This window comes from Betta splendens, chromosome 15 (assembly GCF_900634795.4).
Source record: "Betta splendens chromosome 15, fBetSpl5.4, whole genome shotgun sequence".
NCBI classification, from domain to species: Eukaryota; Metazoa; Chordata; class Actinopteri; order Anabantiformes; family Osphronemidae; genus Betta; species Betta splendens.
In genome coordinates, this window is record NC_040895.2 from 3,142,639 (window position 1) to 3,164,806 (window position 22,168).

The window sequence follows — 22,168 nt, forward strand, 5'->3', positions numbered from 1 at the left end:
TTCAACCTTTTGCTAAATGAGTCACAAGGACTACATAATAAAATGTTGTTCTATAGTTTACCTGGTGCCAAAGTTGAACATCCTCACCCAGTTTTCCACTGTTTGCAGCCTGTTAATCAGAGCCTGTAAGGATTAAATAGTCATTTCTTTGGTTTTGTTCCTAGACTCACTTGGGCAGATGCTTAGACTTTAACTGGATTTTTTCAAACACACAAGTCTCCACTCATTCTGATCTTCCCATACCACAGCATGGTTAGACATTAGCATTCACACAATTACCTTATGATGACTTTGTTTCAGCCAGGTAGTTTGTATGACACATTCGTTCAGAGCAACGTACCCTGTGGTGTGTTTATCATGCTGCACACAGACACTGAAGGAGTCATCCCAAGCTTATAGCATTATATATATTATTAGATCAATCATATTACCCTTTTACTCCAGTGGCATATCCACAGATCTACTATCTTCCTAATTAAGTATAATTATCTTATAGTTATCTTATATAACAGTTATAATTAATCTAGACTTAAAAACCAACAACAAAAAACAAACAAGCTACATCTGACACAAAGTGACATATAACACACAAGCTGAGCTTAAAGTGGTTCACAATCTTGCTTAATTTTTACTTGTACGGGGGTTTCCCTTATAAGCCCTCATGGCTTCACAAATTCTTCGTAATCCTACCAGTGATCAGTTACCTTTCCCTGTTTGTTTGTATTTTACTCACACAGTCCTTCACAGACTAATGGGCTCTCACTCACCATCAAGGTATTACAGAATTTAAAACACGAACGTGACTTAACCAATACCAAGCGCTACAACACCCAAAGTGTTTCCGTAAACAGAGATGATTAATAACACTGTACTCACAAACTGAATAGAGCGTCCGCTGTCCGCCACCCGGACCCAGCATCAGGCGGGATTCCAGCCCTCCATTTGTTGGAGCGGAATTTTCCCTGAATCTCCTATGAGACTCCCACCCGTGGTTTACCTTCAGTCTGGGCCATGCGTCGATCAACGGAACATCCATCCCACTTCTGACACCAAATGTTGTGGAAATCTTCTTATAAAGAAATCAACCGGAGATCATCAGTGTGATAAACCATCTCAGATGTTTACTCTCATGTCGACACGGAGTGGATCACAATTAAGACCAAAGGCACATCTCACTATGTACAAAGTATCCATTGAAGGACTGAGAACACAAGACCTGTATTTATACCCTGTTACAAACCCCCACATGAGTTGTTGACTGGTCTTTGATATACATGAGTGCAGTAAACCCCCATTTGCTTCCTTTAACAATGTTCCCATGGTCACTACAGTGAAACCCCCACCATTTAATAACCAAATGGTTGATTTGGAACAACCCTCAGCCAGAGGCACAGCATCTCAGGACAAACACAAAATTTCGCACAAGATATAGCCAATGTCCTTTAAATGGAAGCTCCAACATTTTACCGGGATGACATTAATCACAATATCTGCAGAAAAACAAACTTTTATTACACAAGCAACACAGTGGATTTGGAACTCGCTCTCCGTCATAAACATGGCTTCTGATGTTGGTTCAGTCGCTATTGCAAGCTTCACATCCCTTCCCCCTACGCCGTATTGGCACAGAGACATTAACATATCGTCACCACTCGGTCAATAGGTGTCAGATACTTTAGCTCCGAGACAAAGAAAAAGCTCAATTGGAGATCAGGCAGCATGATCAGCTGCACCTACGTAGGCTGTAGGACGCCAAAACCTTTCACTTCACTTTTTTTAAACGGTCTTCTTATGGTATTTCACACAAGTCTGGCAGACTACCACTGCTAACTTGTAGAGGATATTATATAATAAAAATAAATAAATTGTAATAAACTCTCTCCATGGTATGCCAGAACGCCAGGAGTCAGCAGATCTCTGACTCATTAATGCAGCAAGTTGTTTGTTCTACATATATTGATTCTGCATGAGTAATAAGGACTGTTTTACACTTATATAGCCGAAGACATGACTCTAGAGGAGATCGGACAATTCGCTCAGCTGCACCTAGTCTGTGGAATGCTCTCCCAGAGCACATGAGAACGCCACAGACTGTGGACGCTTCCTAAAACTTATTTATTTACCAGAGCATTCAAAGTCGGCAAAATCCAGAGTCACTCAGATTTATTTGCGACATCTGATTCTCCTGCAGGTATAATATCATAATAAAATCAAACACCATACGTGGGAGCGCGCACTCGGCCTGTCTAAGCATACAATACAGCTGCTTATTTTGGTTTTGAACTGCCATAACTTGGAAATACTACTACAAATAAATACTACAATCGTCTGCTAAATAATACAAGCAGCCAGCCCTATTAGTCATTTGTTATTCTCTTGTAGGCCAAAAATATAAAAATGAGATGACAACACGGATTGTTCAGTAATTATAACTGACAGGTCTAGACTGTTAAACAATTACTAAGCATTACACTACCAAGACTTTGTGATCTTATTTTACGTGGGCCGATATAACATGGTCTTAGTACAGCGTAATAGGGGCCAGTGTGGGGGCTAATCACCACCTATACGTCAAAAAGATGTAACACACGCTGCAACACGGTAAAAACAAGGTGATACTGCGCTGAAAATGAAAGCTGATTGCCGTAAAGGCTGACACTTTTAAGTGCTACCACTTGCACTGTGCACTGTTGCCTTTTTGAAAAAAAAACAGCACAGTGCACATAGGGGTGACAATTCAACCAAGGTATCGATATTTAAATATATACTAGTATCGATCAATATCATTAGTAGCGTTGGTATCAGTATTACCTATAGTAGGATTGATTCCCCCACCCCTACTCGGTTCTATGGCCTAGGGTTTGGTAAGGAGTCAGATAGGAGTGAACCAGAGTTCAGGACGAAAGGACAGAGACATATCATAATGTCACATACCTAAACTTAATATACGAACAAGACAGATGAGATTAATGGTTTACATAATGGGGCTCAGTGTTGAGCCTAAACAATAGCAGAATACATAGTATTCGTAAGGGTTAAGAGCATGATAACCACGTAGGGTAAGGAAGAGGCACATGTCCCATGTCCCATTATACACTGACAAATTCACTGTCTTTATAATGGAATATTTTAAGCCCTTAATAGTGGTTTTTGCATTTTTTCCGATAAAACAGAGATAAAGGAGGAAAGATATTATCTGTGCTTTTTACTCAGACCACTGGAATTGTCTTTTATCTTCAGCGGAACTAAATGTGTGTCAGGTTTTGAGTTCATTTCCTGTCTAATTCTGTCACAGTTCCGGTTTCCAGTCCTATCCTGTTTAGCGCTAGCATTACTTCCGGTTTTAATTACACGCACCTGTCCCGTATTAATCATTACTCATCTGGGTATTTGACCACCACCAGTCACCTCAGTAATTTGCCAGATCGTTGTATGCAAGTCGTCACGTTCCAGCACTTACCAGTTCAGCTCATCTCGTCATCGATCCTGTTCCGTGTTCCTGACCACTGATTTCTGTCTAATCCCGAATGGTACTGTAGCCTCGTTGAATCTGTTGCTGAACTCCGCTTGTTTCTGGACCTGATTACGCCTGCTGTTCTAACACAAAAATCTGAGCCTTCTTGTATTGACCCTCGCCTGTTACCGGATCCGATTACGCCTGCTCCCTCTGTACCGAAATCCTGTGTTTGCCTGTATATGACCTGGACTGTCTGTGATTTCGATTACTGTTTTAAACCCTGGTTTTACCATCTACCTGTTGTCTCCTCGCTGTGCATGTGGGTCCGATCTCTGCCTAAGCCTGACAATGTGTTTGTAAGTAAGCCACTACAGATGGAGACTAAAGCTCCTTTTTGGCTCACTAGGTCTTTATCTGGTGCTTTGGATTACATGATGTGGCTGATGAAGTTTCATTTTCCAGTAGAAGTAACAGTCGCATTAGCATTTTCAGTCTAAATGAATTGATGAATTTCTCACTCTTCAAAAATGCTTTGCTTTGGAGCATAGATGCATCCATGATGAGACTTGTGCACAGAGTCTACATACATACTGTACATGCATGATGATGTTCTATTTGTTTAGATTTTAATGAGTGTATAAACAGGAAAATGTGTCTGTCTGGCATCTGCATCAACGAGCCAGGGAGCTACAGCTGTGGTTCATGTCTTGACGGCTTCCTGGCACAGAGGCCAGTGTGTAGGTAGGTTTCCATTCAGTAGGTTTTCTATTCAGTCTGCTGTGCCCACTACATCTGTCTGTTTGTGACACGCTTTAATGCAGTCTTCATGTCTTACGAACTCGCCCCTACGGTTCCCAACTGGCGGAACCCTGGGGACAGGAGAGGAGATGTAGTGGCGTGGAGGAACGACAGCACCCGCTCCGAGCGGGGAAGCTACAGCTTTCACAGAGCCGAGAGGAGAAATGCGCTCTCACTGAGCGGAGGAGTTTTGCACTGCGGCCAACGTGTATTCAGCACTACGCTGAAGACACGCGCTAATAAAACACTCAGTAACCCTTCACGCTCAACTGGCCACAACCGGCTGACCATGTCGCAGGGAAACAGGAAGAGGGAAGACCCCAAATGCATGACCCACACAGGAGAAAACAATGAACATAGAAGGGTTTATTTAAATGCAACGTAAACTCACTGCAGGGCAGGATTAATTTCAAACACAAAATGCAAGAACTAAAACTGGACACTACTTTTCTAACAAACAAAAAAATGCTCCGTTCACTAACGGGCACCTAGAACCTAACCTAAAACATGAACACAAGACACTCACAAACCTTGACAGTGAACAAAACATCAAAGGAAACCAAAAGGAACTCCACTTCTTTAACTCCTCTCTTTCAAATGTAACACTGGCGTAGCTTTCAGCTTACCCCCGGGGACACACCAACAAAGGATGGTATAAACAGTACAACTTAAATAACACCAGGTGGGTCAACTAATTACATAGGAAATTAAACTCAGGTTATGACCCACACCAAAAACCCAGGAGCGCCTCTGTGAGCTGTCACATCATGTTCACATACTCACAGTGTGGTGAACCTTACAACACTGTTGTTCACACTGCTCAAACATACTTTACTCACTTTACCGGGTGTGAACCACGGGTTTAGCATTTAATTACGCCATAGTTCCATTACATTTTAACTCCATGCTGTTTAATATCAACACACGTTCTACAATAACTTTACAAAGTTGATTGACAAAAACATCTTTCCACGACCTGGGCTGCAGTCTGTAAGTTGATCAACCAAATGGTATGTATGTGTTTAGTTCCTAAGTTTTAGCATGAGTGGTCTGATTTATCTGAGTTAACAGATATATCCCATATGCAGCAAGCTGTAAGGCACGTAGAGAAACCTGAGGGCCACTTGTCCCACCAGAGGGACTCCAACAGTAGGAGTTAGGCTCTAAATGCATCTCCTGTGGCCTATACATAAGACAGGAAGACACACTGGTCTGAGTGCTTAACGCCTCAGAGTTCAGATTCAACTAACACTGGAAACACAACATTGGATGAAGCAGCACAACACGCAGACAAGAAGAATTTGATTCCAAGCTACAAAAGCATCAGCCGTCCTCAAAAAATGTCTTCTCTCTGTGTTCTCTGTGGATGTTCAATATCTGGACTCAGTTCAGTGTTTAGTTCAGTTTGCATCAGCAGTTTATTATTAGTGTTGAATGACCTGCGACCAGCTTTTTCTCACTCTGTTTGCTAATTAGTAGAGTACTTTGTACAGTTTTCAGTATTATAGTTTGTTAGTTTCAAATGAAACAACACATACTCTTAACAGTTCCCACACAGGTCTAAACAGCTTCTCCAATGTTATAATGACAACCATGTCAAAACATTTGAAATATACAGCAAAAACACACTTTGCCTTCAAACAATACAACCTGCAACCAAGTATATGAACACAATCAATCAGTAATAATACAGTGGACAGCAAAATACAAAACACTGATCTCAGTATGATTCAGTGCCTCATTAATTGTCATTGGAGCCTGTTGCTCTTTGTTGTCTTTGTAGTTTGTCAAATTTACCTTTTATGCAAAGAATTGGATCCAGATGAAGAAATGCTTTGATTTATTGAATCTATGACATTCATTTTTTAAATTGTGGCAGAATACTGAAATATTGTAAATATTACAGTACGTGTAAACTGGAAACACAGGCCTGGTACTATTTTTTAAGGTCTTTTTTCTGAAGGCTGTTCAAAAGGGAGGAGAAAATGCATCAATCCAATGAGAACAGGTTTACACATTTCCTTCCCATGTGCCTGATGCTATGCTGTAATAGTGATGATCAAAATAAGTACAACCTAGTTATGCAAAACAGGTTAAAGCGACCAATAAAAACTGTATTACAGTAAGTTCAGAGCTGTTGAGACCTTCAGCTTATGTTCAGTAACACCTAGCCTTGGACTTTACCTTGTGTCATTCTGAATGTGTTTGGTCACTGTTTTTATTTCGCTCAGACGATCTGTGAATTTGAGGCTTTTAGGCCTTGTCTAGTGAGGCTGACTGCTGTCCCATGGACTTCTTCATACATTTTAGAGCTGTTGAACGTTTAATATAACAGTAAGCCATGTCATTATAAAATAATTACTGCTAATCTTGTGTAGGGATACTAATTAATTTGCCCACTCCATTTTTGAACAAGTTAAAAGTAACTCTATAGTTGGCACCTGGTGCTGTCTGTTGGCAACAGATGATGATGATGATAATGATGATGATGATGATCAGTGAAGAATCTAGACAGGCTGGGTTTAACAAGTTTAAATGGACAAAACTTTGATCATTCCTATAACATAAAAATAATGAATTACAATTGTTGTGGAAAAAATACCATGAGAGCTTCTGACGACTCAATGAAAAGAAGAATTAAAAAAGTTGTCTTTGTGAATTTATTTCTGCATATGCATATAGAAAAAATTTATAAAAAGAAGAAAGGAAAAGCAAAGCACCCAGGTGGAGAGAACAAGTTGATGCTCACACAAGGTGCCCACCAAGGTTCTCTGACAACTTCTCTTGTCACAGGGTCATCAAGTCAGACAGTCAGACACTGTCTCACAGAGTGAACAAATGAGAACTAGGGTTCCTGCTCAAAAGATAACTGAGGACCCCTCTTGCCCAGAAGCTTGCAGCAATATACTTGAACAATGCATAGAATGTTTAAGGATGTGTATGATCAACACTTACTGTAAGAATATGAACATGAATCAGAAACAATCAGATGATGACTAAGGCATTAATAATGAAAATGATCAGCATTAAGGGATTATATATAATATTTCCATCACAATTCTCCCCTTTTGGTCATTCATTGACCAACCATTAACAATGAAAATTTTATATTGTAGACTTCTAACACGATACATAATGTATACGAATTCACTGGGATTTCTTCACATACAATCACTGTTTGTCAGAATGGTAAACTTGCTGGTGTTACGGAGGACAAAATCTAGTAATGAAGCATTTGCAGAAATTTTGTTATAGTATGTCATAAGAAAAGATTTGAACAAGAAAAGGAAAAAAAAATCTGTTTTCTACACTGGACTCTCCAGTGTGGGGTCTCCTTCCGAGCTAGACATATCATGTCGAGGTCGGGATCCACACAGCGCGTGCATTTCTGCAAAAGAATAAATAGAGGGAGGGGAAGATGCACATGGACGGGAATACGATGGAGGCTGTTTTCCTCCTTGAAAAGAATCATTAATATCTCTCTCTCTTCCAGGCAGTTCATTTACTGCCTGTTTCCTAGCCCTACTTTCTGCTTCCTCCTTCTACAACTCCAAACACTTTCTGTTACCCTCAATATACTCTAACATTTTTTCTGTAACGTTTTTGTTTTTCTTTACCTTTACTTCCTTCGCTTTCAGCTTTTTCTCTTTAATCTTGGTGCAGCTCAGACTTTTCCCTTCTGGGAAGCTGTATTTAGAAACCCAATCACCTGCCCATTAGATGCTGGCTCGGCCATATTTTCTTGTCATGACTTTTATTATTGGACCATTCGGAAGAATTTGCTTAGTCTGACCGAACCCCATCCTTTCTAGTGGTTACTCTCTAACCACCTGATGGTTCCGCAATGAAGTGTGCACTTTCTAACCTAATTTGCTTCAAGAACGTCTTCAAGAAGGCAATCGTTCTCCGCCCTGGTACGATTGCTTTAACCTGCTATACTCTTCCGGCTTCGCTCTGCCTGGCTCAGCCCTCAAATAGAGAAGCTTGCTGGGGGATCACCATTTACCCCAGACTAGAAAGCCCCACTTCCTAGATTTGCAACCTCACAAATCTTCCTTTTGGTCCTTTCCTAATTTAATCAAAACCCCTTAATTTGAAAAAAGTAACTTAAGTTTTCTTCCTTGGAATTTCTCTCACCGAGCGTCAGAAGTGTTGTTCTTTGTATCCCAGCAGTGAAGGTCCCTGAGCGAAGCAGTCTGTCCTCTCTTCTCTGAGACAGGAGGTTAGGGCTGACCTAAAGAATTTGTTTCAGTCAGGACCGTCATCAACTGCTCACCTCGCTAAACTGCTCACCTCACTCATGGGATCCTTCTTACAATGCCAAAAATAATGTTAAATAATGTTACTGACATCATCAGTGCAGCCACAGTACATACTGTATGCACATGCATGTGTAGACCTGTATTATTGTAGGCTGCTCATTTTTACTGTATGAAAAATGTCAAGTGTTTTGGTTCAATGTTAATATTTTACACTTTTTTCAACTTGTTTTTGTTGCTTCAGATATTGATGAATGCCAGGATCAGCAAGTCTGTACCAGAGGCCACTGTCGCAACACTAAGGGCTCCTTCGTCTGTCAGTGTGGGCCAGGATTCAGACTGTCAGCAACTGGACACCAGTGCAATGGTACGGTAACAAGTAATGCTGTTTCATTCACACATTTTTCACTGTGCTGTAGTCCAGTATAGTCCCAAGACCTTCAGAGGGAGATCTTGTGTCTTACTTGACTTAGGCAGTTTAATGTCAGAACTTTTTAGAACTTTTTCAGACTTTTGCTATGTTCTGATGTAGTGGTGCTACACAAACCACAGCAAATATGCTTCAATGATTAAATGCAGCATTTTTCCAACAGTCAGTTCCTAAGAGTAAAGGAAGAGGTGGGAAAAAAGCTGTGCCATGGTGGAATGAAAGTGTAGGGCAGCGATTTCACAGAGAAATAAAGCATTCAGGAAGTTAAAAAGTAATTATAATAATTTTCAGCAGTTAATTGTGTACAAAAAGGCTCAGGCAGAAGTGAGAAGGACAATAAGGATGGCAAAAAGAGAGTATTGGAGGGAGGGATAAGGCTGCTACACACCGTTACTCCCTATTTCTTGCAGAGCAAAAGGGAAGAAACTTCAAAGCCATAGCACAGCTAACGAGGTTTCAGCAGATCAGCAAAATAAATTCCAACAATGTTTTAATGATTAAATGCAGTTTTTTTCCAACACATTGCCTACCAGCTTACACTGGAGCAGCAGGCTCCACACATCTTGTGGCCACTTCAAAGTAGTTGCGATGCGTTCAAAAGCATTAAAGTAGCTGTCTACCTTGGTTTCTCTGAAGGGTGGGACTAAGCGATGTGACAGCTGATGTCAAACTGCTCAGGGGGCAATAAGAGCGGACGCACACTAATGGGCGGCGGAGGTTCTGCGTTCCATGGATTGCTCCAACACCAAACACAACACACTGTGTTCCCGCGGACCGCTCCTGATCCACGGAAACACCAGTCTCCGGGCTGAAAATAGGTTTTGGGTGCTATTTGTTGCTGGGTCCCAACCAAAGTCTGAATAATATTTACAGTGCTTCAGGGTGAGCCAAGGCCAAAATAACAAAGAAAAAACCCCTCCCCAACGTGCTATCTAAAAGCCCTACCGAAAGAAAAAACAAACCAAGGTACATTCAACCAAAGCTGACTCCGTAGCCACAAAACAAAGGAGAAAAATCTTACAACAGAAATGGCAGCTCTCCCCTACTGTGATTCCTAACACAATTCGCAATTTCCTAAACTAGCACAAAGACACAAAGTCAGAAAGCTGTTGTTCCTGCTCAAACGGTCCCCTCGAATGCAGAGAGTGATAGGCTCTTAAAGTTGGCGCCTTTGCTGTGGCCAATGGGGTCCAGCCTTCGCCTCCTTCTCCACCATTCCCGAGCCTTCTGCTGACCTGCACTGCTGCAGCAGGGTGAGGGCTGAAGGCACCTGGATCTTCCTTTCCAGGGATGGAAAGCGAGGAGGCTGGAACCCATAGGCGCACTGGAATGGGGTGAGCCCATCGGACGCGCAGGGCAGAGTGTTGTGGGCGAACTCCACCCACAATAACTTCTGGGACCAGATGGCGGTATTCTGGGATCTCCAGCTGTTGGTTGGTTCGCTCCATCTGCCTGTTGGACTCCAGATGGTGTCCCGATGACAGGCTCTCCTCAGCCCCAAGCAAGGAACAAAACTCCCTCCAAGACACAAACTGAGGCTATCTGAAATGATATCCTGCGGGAAGCTGTGCAGTTGAAACACGTGCTCCAGTACAGATAGAGCCATTTGCTTTGCTGTGGGCAGCTTGGCCATGCGAAAAAATGTGTTAGCCGGGATAATCTGCCAATGACAGTCATAACCATCAGATTACCCAGGGACAAAGGCAACCCAGGAACAAAGTCGAACGCAATGTGGGACCAAGACCTGTGAGGATTTGGGAGAGGGTGGAGGAACCCGGCTGGCTTCTGATGAGATAACTTTTTGGCGGCACAGGTAGGACAGGTGTCGATGTACTCTCAAGTGTCACGTTTGGTCCGGGGTCACCAGAACCTCCCTCCAACCAAGAATGCCATACAGTTGGCTCCTGGGTGGCCGCTGAAGGGAGAAGCACGGACCCAGTAGCTTTTTTTTTTTTTGTTCTGTCCAGCAGTTTAGCAAGCTGCATATTTTATGCTGCATGCCATATTGTAATGGACAGCTTTGCTATATAATATATATACTCTTCTTGATTTATGGTTTATTTGATGGTTTATTTAGCTAATCCCAAATATGTGATGTTGCTGTGTTGATGGACAGGTTAAGTTTCTGCTTTAGGGTGGTGGTGGTGGGGGGGGGGGGGGGGGGGGGGGTAAGGTGTGCAACCAGCTGCTGAAACCAAGCAGTTAAGCAGTTATCTGTTAAGTAAACAATCTGAGCAAAATAAATAAGAAGCAGGGATGTACCTTAGGCTAACACATTCATAACTAAACAACTGTTGTACTGTGGTTTACCTTGGAGATTAACACTAATACCAATAATAGTGTTAAGGTGTGTGCACATACTCATACAAACATATACATATCATATACATACATATGTGTATTGTTATACCTATCCCATACAACTTAATCAGTCATGACATACAACACCACAATTTCCATATTCACACATTATTGATATTGGTGGTGATAAGTATCAGTAATACTTACAGTTGGATTTGGAAAGTGTCCCACTACAAGGTTAGTAAGGCTGTAGCTTGATATTATTCACCCAAAGGGTGAGGCAGACGCTGGTGCATGAACAATGCCACTTGTGGAAGCCAGGGTGATGTGAGGGGCTCGGCCACTAGGCCCATCTAACAAGCAGAGGAAAGAATCCTAGCAGCCAGTGAGCCCACACACCTTCAGTTCCAGGAGGGCAGGTGTTGCGACCCAAGCCGCCCACACAGAGCCCCCCAGGCAGAGCTGCAGCAGCCACAGAGACAGCACCCGAGGTCAGAGCGGGCCACCGGGGGGCAACGCTGTCCGCCCTATGAGAACCAGGGGCAAACACTCCCCCCGGTGGGAGGGTCGGCCTGAAAGAGTGGAGCCCGAGGACCCACGGTCCGTAGGGAGCCCGCCAGGAGATGCCCCCGCGCCCTGAGTGGGACCCGCCCCCAGTCCACCACCCCTACACGAGCGGAGCGGGGCCTACCCCATCGGCCCGACCTTATCCCCTGGCACCACACCGGCCTGCAGCACAAGGCCAGCAATTGGTGGGGGTCAGCAGAAAAGAGACCACCCAGGCAGACGATCATCGTACCCCGGGCGGAAAACCGGACCCCCCACACTCCAACCGCACCACACGCATACAAACTCACACAAACACAGACGCATACACCCACCCACATGTACAACACACATCATCACACCCACACCATAAACTCTCACAACAAACTAGTCAATCATACGTGAACCAATGCACTCTCAGATACATTCTCGCTCCCACACCATTCGCTCAATCTCATTCGTGGGGAGGGTAGGTCTCCGGCCTGCTGTCCATGTGGCCCCAGGCAGGGACCGCAGCTCCTCCCGAGCCCCGCCCCACCCCCCCAAGCCGTGGGAGGAAGAGGGCAGCAGAAAAGGTACCCCAGAACCCTGCAACCCAGCTTGGACTTGAGTGTGTGAAACTAAAGTGCACTGAAGGAGGGTGACAACTGGCCTCAGCCCCAGGCCCCAGTGAAAGAGCCCACCCCCGGCCCTAAATGTATGTGTATGTGGCTAAGTATGAGGAACTTTGGGAGATAGCCAATTCTCCGAGGGGTCCAGCAGACAGAGCCATCAATGGGAAGGCTCCGTCTACTGGCCCCCCCGGAAGGAGCCCCCAGATTCCTGGACGACTGTGTATGGCTAATGCAATTAAAACTGCAGAGCATCCCACTTGGGAGAGACGGAACCACTTCCCGGTAGCACCGGTCCCTCCATCAGCAGGACGCCCCTTGCAGACCTAAGTGGATGAATGTGGAGAAATGTAGTTGGGAAGCAGAGCACCAGGGTCCGCAGAGCCAGGTTCCCGACTGGCTCTGCTACCCATCCCACCGCCCCCCACAGCCCCCAGCCAGGAAGAGACAGCCGAGACCCAGGGGCCGCAGTACTACTGTCCCGGTGCCACACGCAGCACAGCCAGAGCCATCCTCACCCTTCTTTCACACTTACCCATTCTCTCGCTCAAGTATGCCCATGCTCGCCCCGTGTGCTACACTCAAACCTACACACATACTCTGCGGTTGGGCATTGAGGGCCAACCTCCGCCCAGGGCCCAATGAAGGTTGTAGCCTGAGTAGTCCGCCAACCCCCCCTGCAACAGGCCCGAGCAGTCACCAGAGGGCGTCGGACCGCTAGGGCAGGCAGCGCCCCACCCGAGCAGGCGCAGTGCCCCAGTTGAAAGACACCCCTCCGGGCACAGGCAGGCACCCCCGAAGGGAGTCCCCCGGATGCAGGTCACCCAGGTCTCCACCCCCAGGTCCGCACACCGGCAGGGAGGCCCGCCTCCGCTCCCCGGAGACAGGCACACGCCAACCCTCAGAAAGGCCCTACTCCGGCACAGGACCGCCGGTCTCAACAGCCACCACACCCCCGCCGCAGGGGACCCATGCGGCCAGCCTAGAATCCACCAGTCCCATTGTCCCGGTTCTTTAGGTAGGCAGGCACCCCCAACAACCAGTCATCCCCCACCACTGTGCCAGACATGACGCAGCACTCGGAACTCCACGCATCCTTACCTGGAAATGGAATCAATCAGAGTATAGTTTTGGTCATTGATTTGATGAAGCAGACAATGTGTCTAAGGTGGTATAATTTAACAAACTGTTCAGGTACTGAGTAATGCGTGATGAGTTTGTCTCTAGATCAAGCCCACTTAGATCTCCTAGAAGGCAAAGTGCAGGGCATAGTGGTGGAAGTTAGGTAGTTCTAGGCCACCGCAGCGTTTTTTATAGAGTTTTTAAACTAATTTGTGGTGGCTTGGTTTTCCACAAAAACTGTGAGATGTAGGAGTCAAATGTCTTAAACCACGCATGGGCTGGCTGAGTTGGAATCATTGAGAATATGTAATTAATTTTTGGCAGGATCATCATTTTTATGGTGGCAATTCTTCCCATAAGTGAAATGGGTAAGGACTGCCATCTTTTGAGGTTGGCTTCTATTTGTTTTAATAATGGCTCAATAAGCTCTGATAGCCTAGACGGTAATTCAATGCCCAAGTATTTAATGTTCCCTGAATGGAGTGTGGTAGAGGAGATGTTAGTCACCTTAAGGTTAAGTGGTAGCACTATGGATTTGGTCCAGTTAATAGAGTGTTCTGAAAGTCCTGAGAATTCATCTATGAGGCTGATAGGCCTAAAGGCTAATTCCTTCATGCTGTCTTATAGCTGCGGCTAGAGGCTCAATAAATATTGCAAATAGTGATGGGGAAAGTGGGCAGCCCTGTCTTGTCCCTCTATGCAGATTAAACCTTGGTGAAATCTGGTTGTTTGTTCTGACTGTGGCGTTTGCTGAGCTGTATAATATTTGGATCCAGTCTATGAATGATTTCCCAATGCCGAATTTGTGCAGAGTGGCTAAAATAAACTTCCAGTTTACTCTATCGAAAGCTTTTTCTGCATCTAAGGAGACGATGGTTGACTCTAGTTTATGGGTGGTGACATAATCAATTAAGTTGATTAATCTGTTCATATTGTTTGTTGACTGTCTACCTTTAATGAAGCCTGTTTGATCAGAGTGAATTATATATGGATTGATTTTTTCTAATCTTCTAGCAAGTGCTTTACACACTATTTTTAGATCCACATTTATTAGTGAAATTGGTCTATAACTCGATGGGAGTGTAGGGTCTTTTCCTGGTTTTTGGAGCAGGCTTATGAAGGCAGAGTTCATATTTGTGGGTAATGAATGCTGTTGTTTAATTTCAGCTACCATTTTGTAAAAGCTGGGTCCCAGCATGGACCAGAAATCTTTATAAAATTCAGTTGGGAATCCATCTGGTCCTGGAGCTTTTTTATTCGGCATCTCCTGCAGAGCTTCATGTAGTTCTGCCAAAGATAACAATGAGTCTAGAGTTGTGGATTGTTCTTTCTTTAGCTTTGGCAGTTCTAGTTTATTCAGAAAAGCCTCTATGGCTGAGGTGGATGGATCTATTTGGGACGTATATAACTCTTGGTAAAAGTTTTTAAAGGTATCATTTATTTCATGGGGATCACGAGTAATATTCCCTTTCTTATTAGTTATTGAATGGATGATTTCTTTCTTTATTATTTTTTAATTGGTTAGCTAGAAATTTACCACATTTGTTAGCATGGTCAAAGTTCTCCCAGCGTAATTGGTCTATCTGAAACTGAGTTTTGCAATCAATTATATTGTTTAATTTCAGTTTTAGATTCCTTAGGTCTTCTAGGATTCTATCATTGGTTGGAGGGGCAGTATATTTAATCTCTAGAGATTTTATTTTTTTCTCTAATTCTAATTCAAGTAACATGTCCTTTATTTTCTTGTGCGATAAATATGAAATAATTCCACCGCGCATAACTGCCTTCCCAGTCTCCCAAAGAACACAGGGTGAGATTTCCGGTGTATTGTTGATTTCTATAAAGGTTGTCCATTCTCTCCTGACGTAACTGATGAAGTCTTGATCATTGAGTAATGATGTATTAAACCTCCAATTCCTGGTTGATGGCGTGACTGTCTTAATCAACGAAATGGACGTTGGTGCATGATCACTGATTGTGATAGAGTGAATATTGGTGTCAGAGACATCTTGTAAGACTGAGTTATTTACTAAAATATAATCTATACGGGAGTGAGAGTGGTGAACTGGCGAGAAAAAGGTATATTCCCTGGATGTAGGATGAAGAGAACGCCATGTGTCACAGAGACCGAAGTCATCCATGTACTGTTTTAAGGTCTGTACTGATTGCCAGTTCCTGTTGCTCACAGCTTTGCTTAGCCTGTCCAACTCTGGGTTGAATACTAAATTAAAGTCCCCTCCTACTATAAGTTTGGAACCAGAGTGAGCAGACAGTGATGTGAAGAAGCTGTGAAAGAAAGAGGGGTCGTCAACATTAGGGCCATACACATTAGCTATGCAATATTCAATGTTTCCTATCAAGATATTAATGATTATATATCTCCCTTCTGGATCTACAAAGGTATCGTTATGAGTAAAGTTAATCTTTTTATTTATCAGGATGGCGACCGCTCTTTGTTTAGAATTGTAACTGGCTAAGTAAGCATGTGGGAACTCTGCTGATGCCAGAGTGTAATTTATAATTTTGGGAATATGAGTTTCCTGTAGTAAAACAATGTCTGCTTGTAGGATTTTCAAATGGTTAAATATTTTAAATTGTTTCTCCTTCTTATTGATTCCACGTGTTCTTCAGTGGTGTCATATCTTACCTGACTGCTGTGGATCACTAGTCTTGTGTGTATGTAGTGTGACAGACTTTAGGTGTGTGGCAAACCTTAAGTACCTGTGTATTCTGAGTTGTGTGTTATCTATGTATGTGCACGTGTTTCCCCTGTGCAGTAGATGTTTCTGTGTGGCTGCTGGAGGGCTACATAGGTGGCTGACTACGTGGCAGAAGAATAGAGAAAAGAAGGATGTAAACAGTGTGGAGTGAAAGTAGGTGAAGGAAAAAGAGTAAAGGGAGGGAAAATTAAAGTGAAAGGAAAGTGAGTGATTAAGCATGATGGGCGCTTTGCAAAGTGAGTGGGTGAGTGACATTAGTTTGACAATAAACATTTACATGAAACATCTGCGAGAGAACGAGTTTGAATACTGGATGTAAAGTTCTAACACATAGTTGCATTGCATCTATTATTTTTTTTAACAAACCTTTTATATTAAACCATTGTTGTTACATACCACCTGCTAGTAGAGCCTCGGACTTGCTTCCCGGTCCCGGTAGAGCTCTCCGTTGACGTACAGTTTGTCGACGCTGATGACAGCCCTGCAGCCTTCTGCAATGAACCTCTTACGGATGGGGAACAGTCGGCGGCGGCGGTCGAGGATCTTCTTGGGGAACTGATCGTTGACGCTGTAGTCGGTTCCCTTCAGCTGTCTGCCCCGGCTCTTAACCAGTTCCTTCTGCTTGAAACTTGGCAACGATGGGTCAAGGGCGTTGACCATCCAGTCGTCTTCCTCCGAGTCTGTGCGAACGGTGGAACGCCATCTTGTCCACTGCTTCCGCTGGAATCTTCATCTGTTGTTTAAGGAAGTTTTTAATTGTGGTTTCTGTGTTTTCCTCCGCCTGCTCTGGAATCCCCGAGAACACCAGGTTGTCCCTCATGCTGCGGGCCTGCAGATCGATGATGCCTTCTTTTATTTTTTTATTTTCTGCCGCTAGCTGAGCCACATCCTCCGTCAGGGACTGCACCGTTCCTTACAGGGCCTCGTTCTCGGTGGCGAGAGAAACCACCTGCTGCTGGCTAAATTCCAGGGAGTTGCGGAGGGCCTGAAACTCTTTGTGGAGGAGTTCCACTAGCGCCAGACGCGCGTCGAAGCTTGTTATTTTTTCTCGAAGGACTCCAGGATGTCTGTGATGTTTTTATCCGCCGAGCTAGCTCCAGGTGACTCAGGTGACTTCGGTGTTATCCAGAATGGTAACATGGTTGATTATTTTCCGTAAAATAAGGTAGTTATTTATTTATTTAAATTGGCGGATAGTTTGTCGTGCTGTTGTTTACTACCGGTGTCGCGCCGCCTTGTTGAAGTACTCGTGCTGTTCTCGCAGAGTCTCGCGTTCTCTCACAGCATCGCGTCCTCACTTCCTTCTTAGGGATGGATAGAGCTGACCTCCCCCCTGAGCTCTGGTCAGACAAACAAGCAGAAGTGGAACGACCGGGAGAGCCCTGATGGCGTCATTCACACAGGATTCAATGGACCAGGTGACCACTCCAACAAAACAACCGGCTGGGAGAATCAGCTGGGAATCCTTAGGGTCCGAGTCGACCTCCTGAATATGGGAGAGGGCATCTGGTTTGTCGTTACTTGCTCCTGGATGATAGGATATGAGGAAGTAAAAGCGCCCAAAAAACAACGACCAGCGTGCCTGTCGAGAGTTTAGCCACTTAGCTGTAAGGTACTCTAGATTCTTTCTTCTTCTGGTCAGTATACACAATGAATGGTTTTTCTGCTCCCTATAGCCAATGACGTCACTCCTCCAGTGCCTCCTTGACGGCTAGCAGTTCTATGTCACCGATGTAGTTCCTCTCCGCAGGTGACAACTTACAGTACGTACCATGAAAGCACACGGATGGAGCTTGCCGTCCGCTGGATCTCGCTGGGAGATGACCGCCCCAATGCCTGAGTTGGACCCATGAACCTCCACAACACACTGACGCACTAGATCTGGCAGCCAGAGGATGGGTGCGGACGTGAAGCTCAGGCACTGGAAAGCTTGCTTAGCCTCAGTAGACCACTGGAATCGGACCTTAGAGGAAGTACAGTAAGCACATGTAGAGGGGCAGCGAAAGAACTGAAGTCCAGCGAGTGTCTCATGCTCGTTGTGGTCAAGCCGGCGGTCTATCTGAATAGCGAGGGCGATCAGGTCAGTTAAGCCTCTGGGCAGATTGCGGGCCGCGAGGCAGTCTTTCACATGATGAGGAAGACCCTGAATGAACAGATCCTTGAGACCGTAGCGTCCCACCCGGCTTCTGTTGTCAGCGGCTGGAACTCTACGGCTTACCTTGCCGTGCTCCATCTCTCCTGCTTATTGCACACTAACCTCTGTGCTGCCTCTCTCCCGGGCGTCACCTCCTGAAAAATCTGCTTCAGCGCCGTGGAGAAGCTAGCGAAGTTCACCTGCTAGGTGGGAGACAGCATACTCCACCTTGGCCCTTTCGGTAGAAAAGTCGGGAGCATGGAGCTCGACCTGGATCTCGCACTGCGTGATGAACGCCCTGCAGTCACCTGTGTTCCCGGAGAAGCGTTAAGGAGCTCCCAGCCGTGCCACTGGTGCAACTGTGGTCGTTGCCGAACTGGACACAGTTATGTAACGCTGGCCGCGGTGGACGCTGCTGGGTCTGGTATCCCAATCGGTGTTTCTCCTCGTGGCGCTTCAACCACTCTGGGGCGAGTTAGCTGGGCAAGTTCCAACAAGAGCCCCTCCTGTCAAGTGGCACCGCATGTTCCTAGCCTCGTGAGCCTGGAAGCACTGCTCATTAGTCTGGAAGTTGGTGCGCAGGAGCTCAAAGCTGGCTGGGTTTGGCCAGATCGTACTGTACTGACATGATGGACCCACATGCACAGCATAAGAGGCAGACAGGTAAGTATAAGGGATTTAATGCAAACTTGAATCTTGATGCAGGCGGAGGTCGATACACGGAGGCAGAATGGTGCCAGCACCAAAGAAGCAGGTAAAGGCAAAATCACAGAGGCAGGCGGTCAGACAACAGAGTATGCAGTTAAGGCTAAGGTACAAACAGGGATGACCGAAGCTACGGTTTTGACAATGGGAAATAACAAGACATGATAACGCTGAAACGAGGTATGGAAACACACGATCTGGCAGAGGACTGGTGTGAGTGCTGGTGGCTAAATACTGAGGACTAGATTACTGATTGGTAACAACTGGGGACTAATGAGCGGAAGTAAAGAGAACACAAAACTGTGTCACACTGGTGTGACACAAAATCGGATATTACAAAATAAAACAGTAAATGGCCTGCAAAAAACCCTGTGACACGCGGCTTGGCTGTCACGTGACAAGTGAACGAACGAACGATCTGTATTTGTAGGATTTGTAGGAACAAATCCTGAATAAACTGGAGCACTTACTTCTCTACAGAGCCTGCGTGGCCTGGCTGTCACGTGAAAAACAAATCCTTGAGGAAGGAGGCTAAGTTGAGTGAGCCATGAACAAATCATTTCTGTTTACTGTCTTGCTGACTGAGCTTAGGGCGGTCACCTCAGAGTAAGAAGGTCCTGGGTTCAATTCCTGGGTGCCTTTCTGTGTGGAGTTTGCATGGGTTCTCTCTGGGTTCTCTGGCTTCCTCCCACGGTCAAAAACATGCATTAGGTTTATTGGTCACTCTAGATTGCCCGTAGGTGTGAGTGTGTGTGTGCAATGGTTGTCTATCTGTGTGTGTTGCCCTGGCAACCTGTCCAGGGTGTATCCCGCCTCTCACCTGAGGCCTGGAAGACAAGACGGAGCTGACCATTAAGAGCTTTTGATGTGAGGAGAAGAATTTTGAATTGTCCTAGTTTTTACAGGGAGACCATGCAAGTGTTTTTGTTCTTCTGATTAGCACAGTTATTTTTATTTTCTGATTGACCTGCTTTGCTTTGAGGGAGGTTCCCTTCACTTCTCTCACATAGCTGATGTATGTTGCAGATGTGGATGAGTGCATAGACAGAGCTCAACCATGTGAGACTGTAGGGCAGTGTGTTAACAACATGGGCTCCTACACATGCACCTGTCCTGTAGGATACCAACAGATCAACGGCACCATGTGCAGAGGTGAGCAGCGAGCACTCAGAGGAGGTGTCTCCTCTCAACATCAAAGACTTTCTTTTTACAGGATTGTTGATTTAATTCAAAAACTGCACTGAAAGTGAAACCAGATCTCCAGCAGCAAACAAAGTGACTACTTGAAGATTATGTGACACACACAGACCTCAATTGGTGTTTTTCTCCCCAGATGTCGAAGAGTGTTTGGCTGATCCAGACTTGTGTTCCCCCAATGGAGAGTGTCTTAACACAGAGGGATCCTACCTGTGTGTGTGCGACAGTGGATTCATAGTCAACCTTGACCCCCCGTCCTGTGAAGGTACAATGAAAATTGTCCCAAAAGTTTTACTTTGGTGCTGTTCTTGCTTCTCTTGATGGCTGCACAGTTTCTCTCCAAATGCCCCTCGGCTGATTTTACATTTTCAACACATGCCATGAAAATCTTAAAGCCAAGTCTTTATTAATCTCTGTCATGTTAGTTTCTTCACATACTAAAAGCTGCTTAAGTTGTAAATTAGTTTTAGAGCAGGAAACTTTGCATCTGTTATGTTGCAAGCATAATCATTATTATTCCAGTAGATGCTGAGACATTTTACATGACGACGCTTGCGTAGAGTAGTTTTACACTGCTATACCAATCTACCTTTCATTTAATTTATTGAACCTGCTTGGACAGAAGAAATGTTTTCATCATGGGTTGGTTTAGCAAATATTTTTGCTTTGATTTGCAGTGAAATGCTGCTTAATTAGAGAAGGTTTGTAATAATTATGGAACATTACTAAGTGAAATGCATTTAGCATTTCTTGTATTTGTTTGTTTCTACCTCAGATATTGACGAGTGTGGCCTCAATGACACACTGTGTGGCCTTCACGGCTTCTGTGAGAATAGACTTGGATCTTTCCAATGCCTTTGTGACCAAGGCTACCAAGAGCTGCAGGGGGGGCAGGCTTGTGGAGGTAAGCATTAATATGTGGTGCTTCAGTGTGCCGCATGCTGAGGTGGAAGCAGTGAAATATGATTTACATACAACCAGACCTACAAGATGTTTTGCAGTGAAAAGAGCACTGGTAGACAGAGCCCAGATCAACATGCTTATCATCATGATAAATCATTATAAGTTAAAACTCTTTTACAATTATGATCATAACGTGTCGGCTCGGTGGCATTACCTCATCAGACATGTGAGCCTTTTTCTACAGACTACACTGTAGCGGTATCAGTCTATTCAACTAGAATCACTTAACTCTGGACTGAAGGATGGGTTTGCAGAGGAATTCTGTTTTCACAATTGTGAATTAATTGATTATTTTTGTCAGATCTGTTTTTTATATACTTCATTAAAAGATGTAACTAATCTCAAAGCCATTTTCTATCAAGTAGGTTTCTGTTACTTCTGTTTCAAATGATCCAACACAAACAATTCACATACACTATTTACTGTCATTGCCCTGTATTTATATTGCAAGCATCTCCGTGCCTTGGATCACGATTGGTGACGTACCCGCCTTGTTGTAGCCCTAAGCTGCTCCACCACTAGGTTGAAGCAGTGACCAGTGTCAGAGCAACCTGAAGGAAGGTTCTAAGCCTGGCCTTAGAGTAGAGAGGGGGTTCGCTCCTAGAACCTGAAGCTGGTTTCACTGGAGGCGAGAGTTTCGTATTATATCCTCGATTTTACAGAGGGACAAAGTAGAGAATTTAATGTAGGAAAAATTTGATCTGCTGATTCCAGTCGAGTCAAGCTATAAATCTGAGAAAGTAAAGCCTGTAGAGTAATCTTGTCTGCTTGTGTGTTAATAGTTTTGAAACTGAAAATGAGTTGGTTGTAAAGTTTAACCCTCCTCCTGGTTTTTACTATAACACATGCTACTGTATGTTCCTTTTCTAGGGTGGCTTTTTCTACATTGTGGCTGGATAAGTGCATGTCCTTCTGTTGTGTTTTC

General features: G+C 44.5%; 1 protein-coding gene across 6 annotated transcripts in view; it reads left to right on the forward strand.

Annotated features, from left to right (window-relative positions):
• The window catches only part of ltbp1 (latent transforming growth factor beta binding protein 1), a 151,449-nt gene that overhangs the window by 119,870 nt on the left and 9,411 nt on the right, over positions 1–22,168 (forward strand). For 5 of the 6 annotated variants that reach the window (XM_029174971.3, XM_029174965.3, XM_029174968.3 and 2 more), the window contains 4 exons: positions 8,759–8,881; positions 20,110–20,235; positions 20,417–20,545; positions 21,056–21,184. In XM_029174971.3, coding sequence (XP_029030804.1) covers positions 8,759–8,881; positions 20,110–20,235; positions 20,417–20,545; positions 21,056–21,184 — 507 coding nt within the window. The remainder of the gene's footprint in view (positions 1–8,758; positions 8,882–20,109; positions 20,236–20,416; positions 20,546–21,055; positions 21,185–22,168) is intronic. The other variant, XM_029174966.3, reaches the window with a different exon arrangement.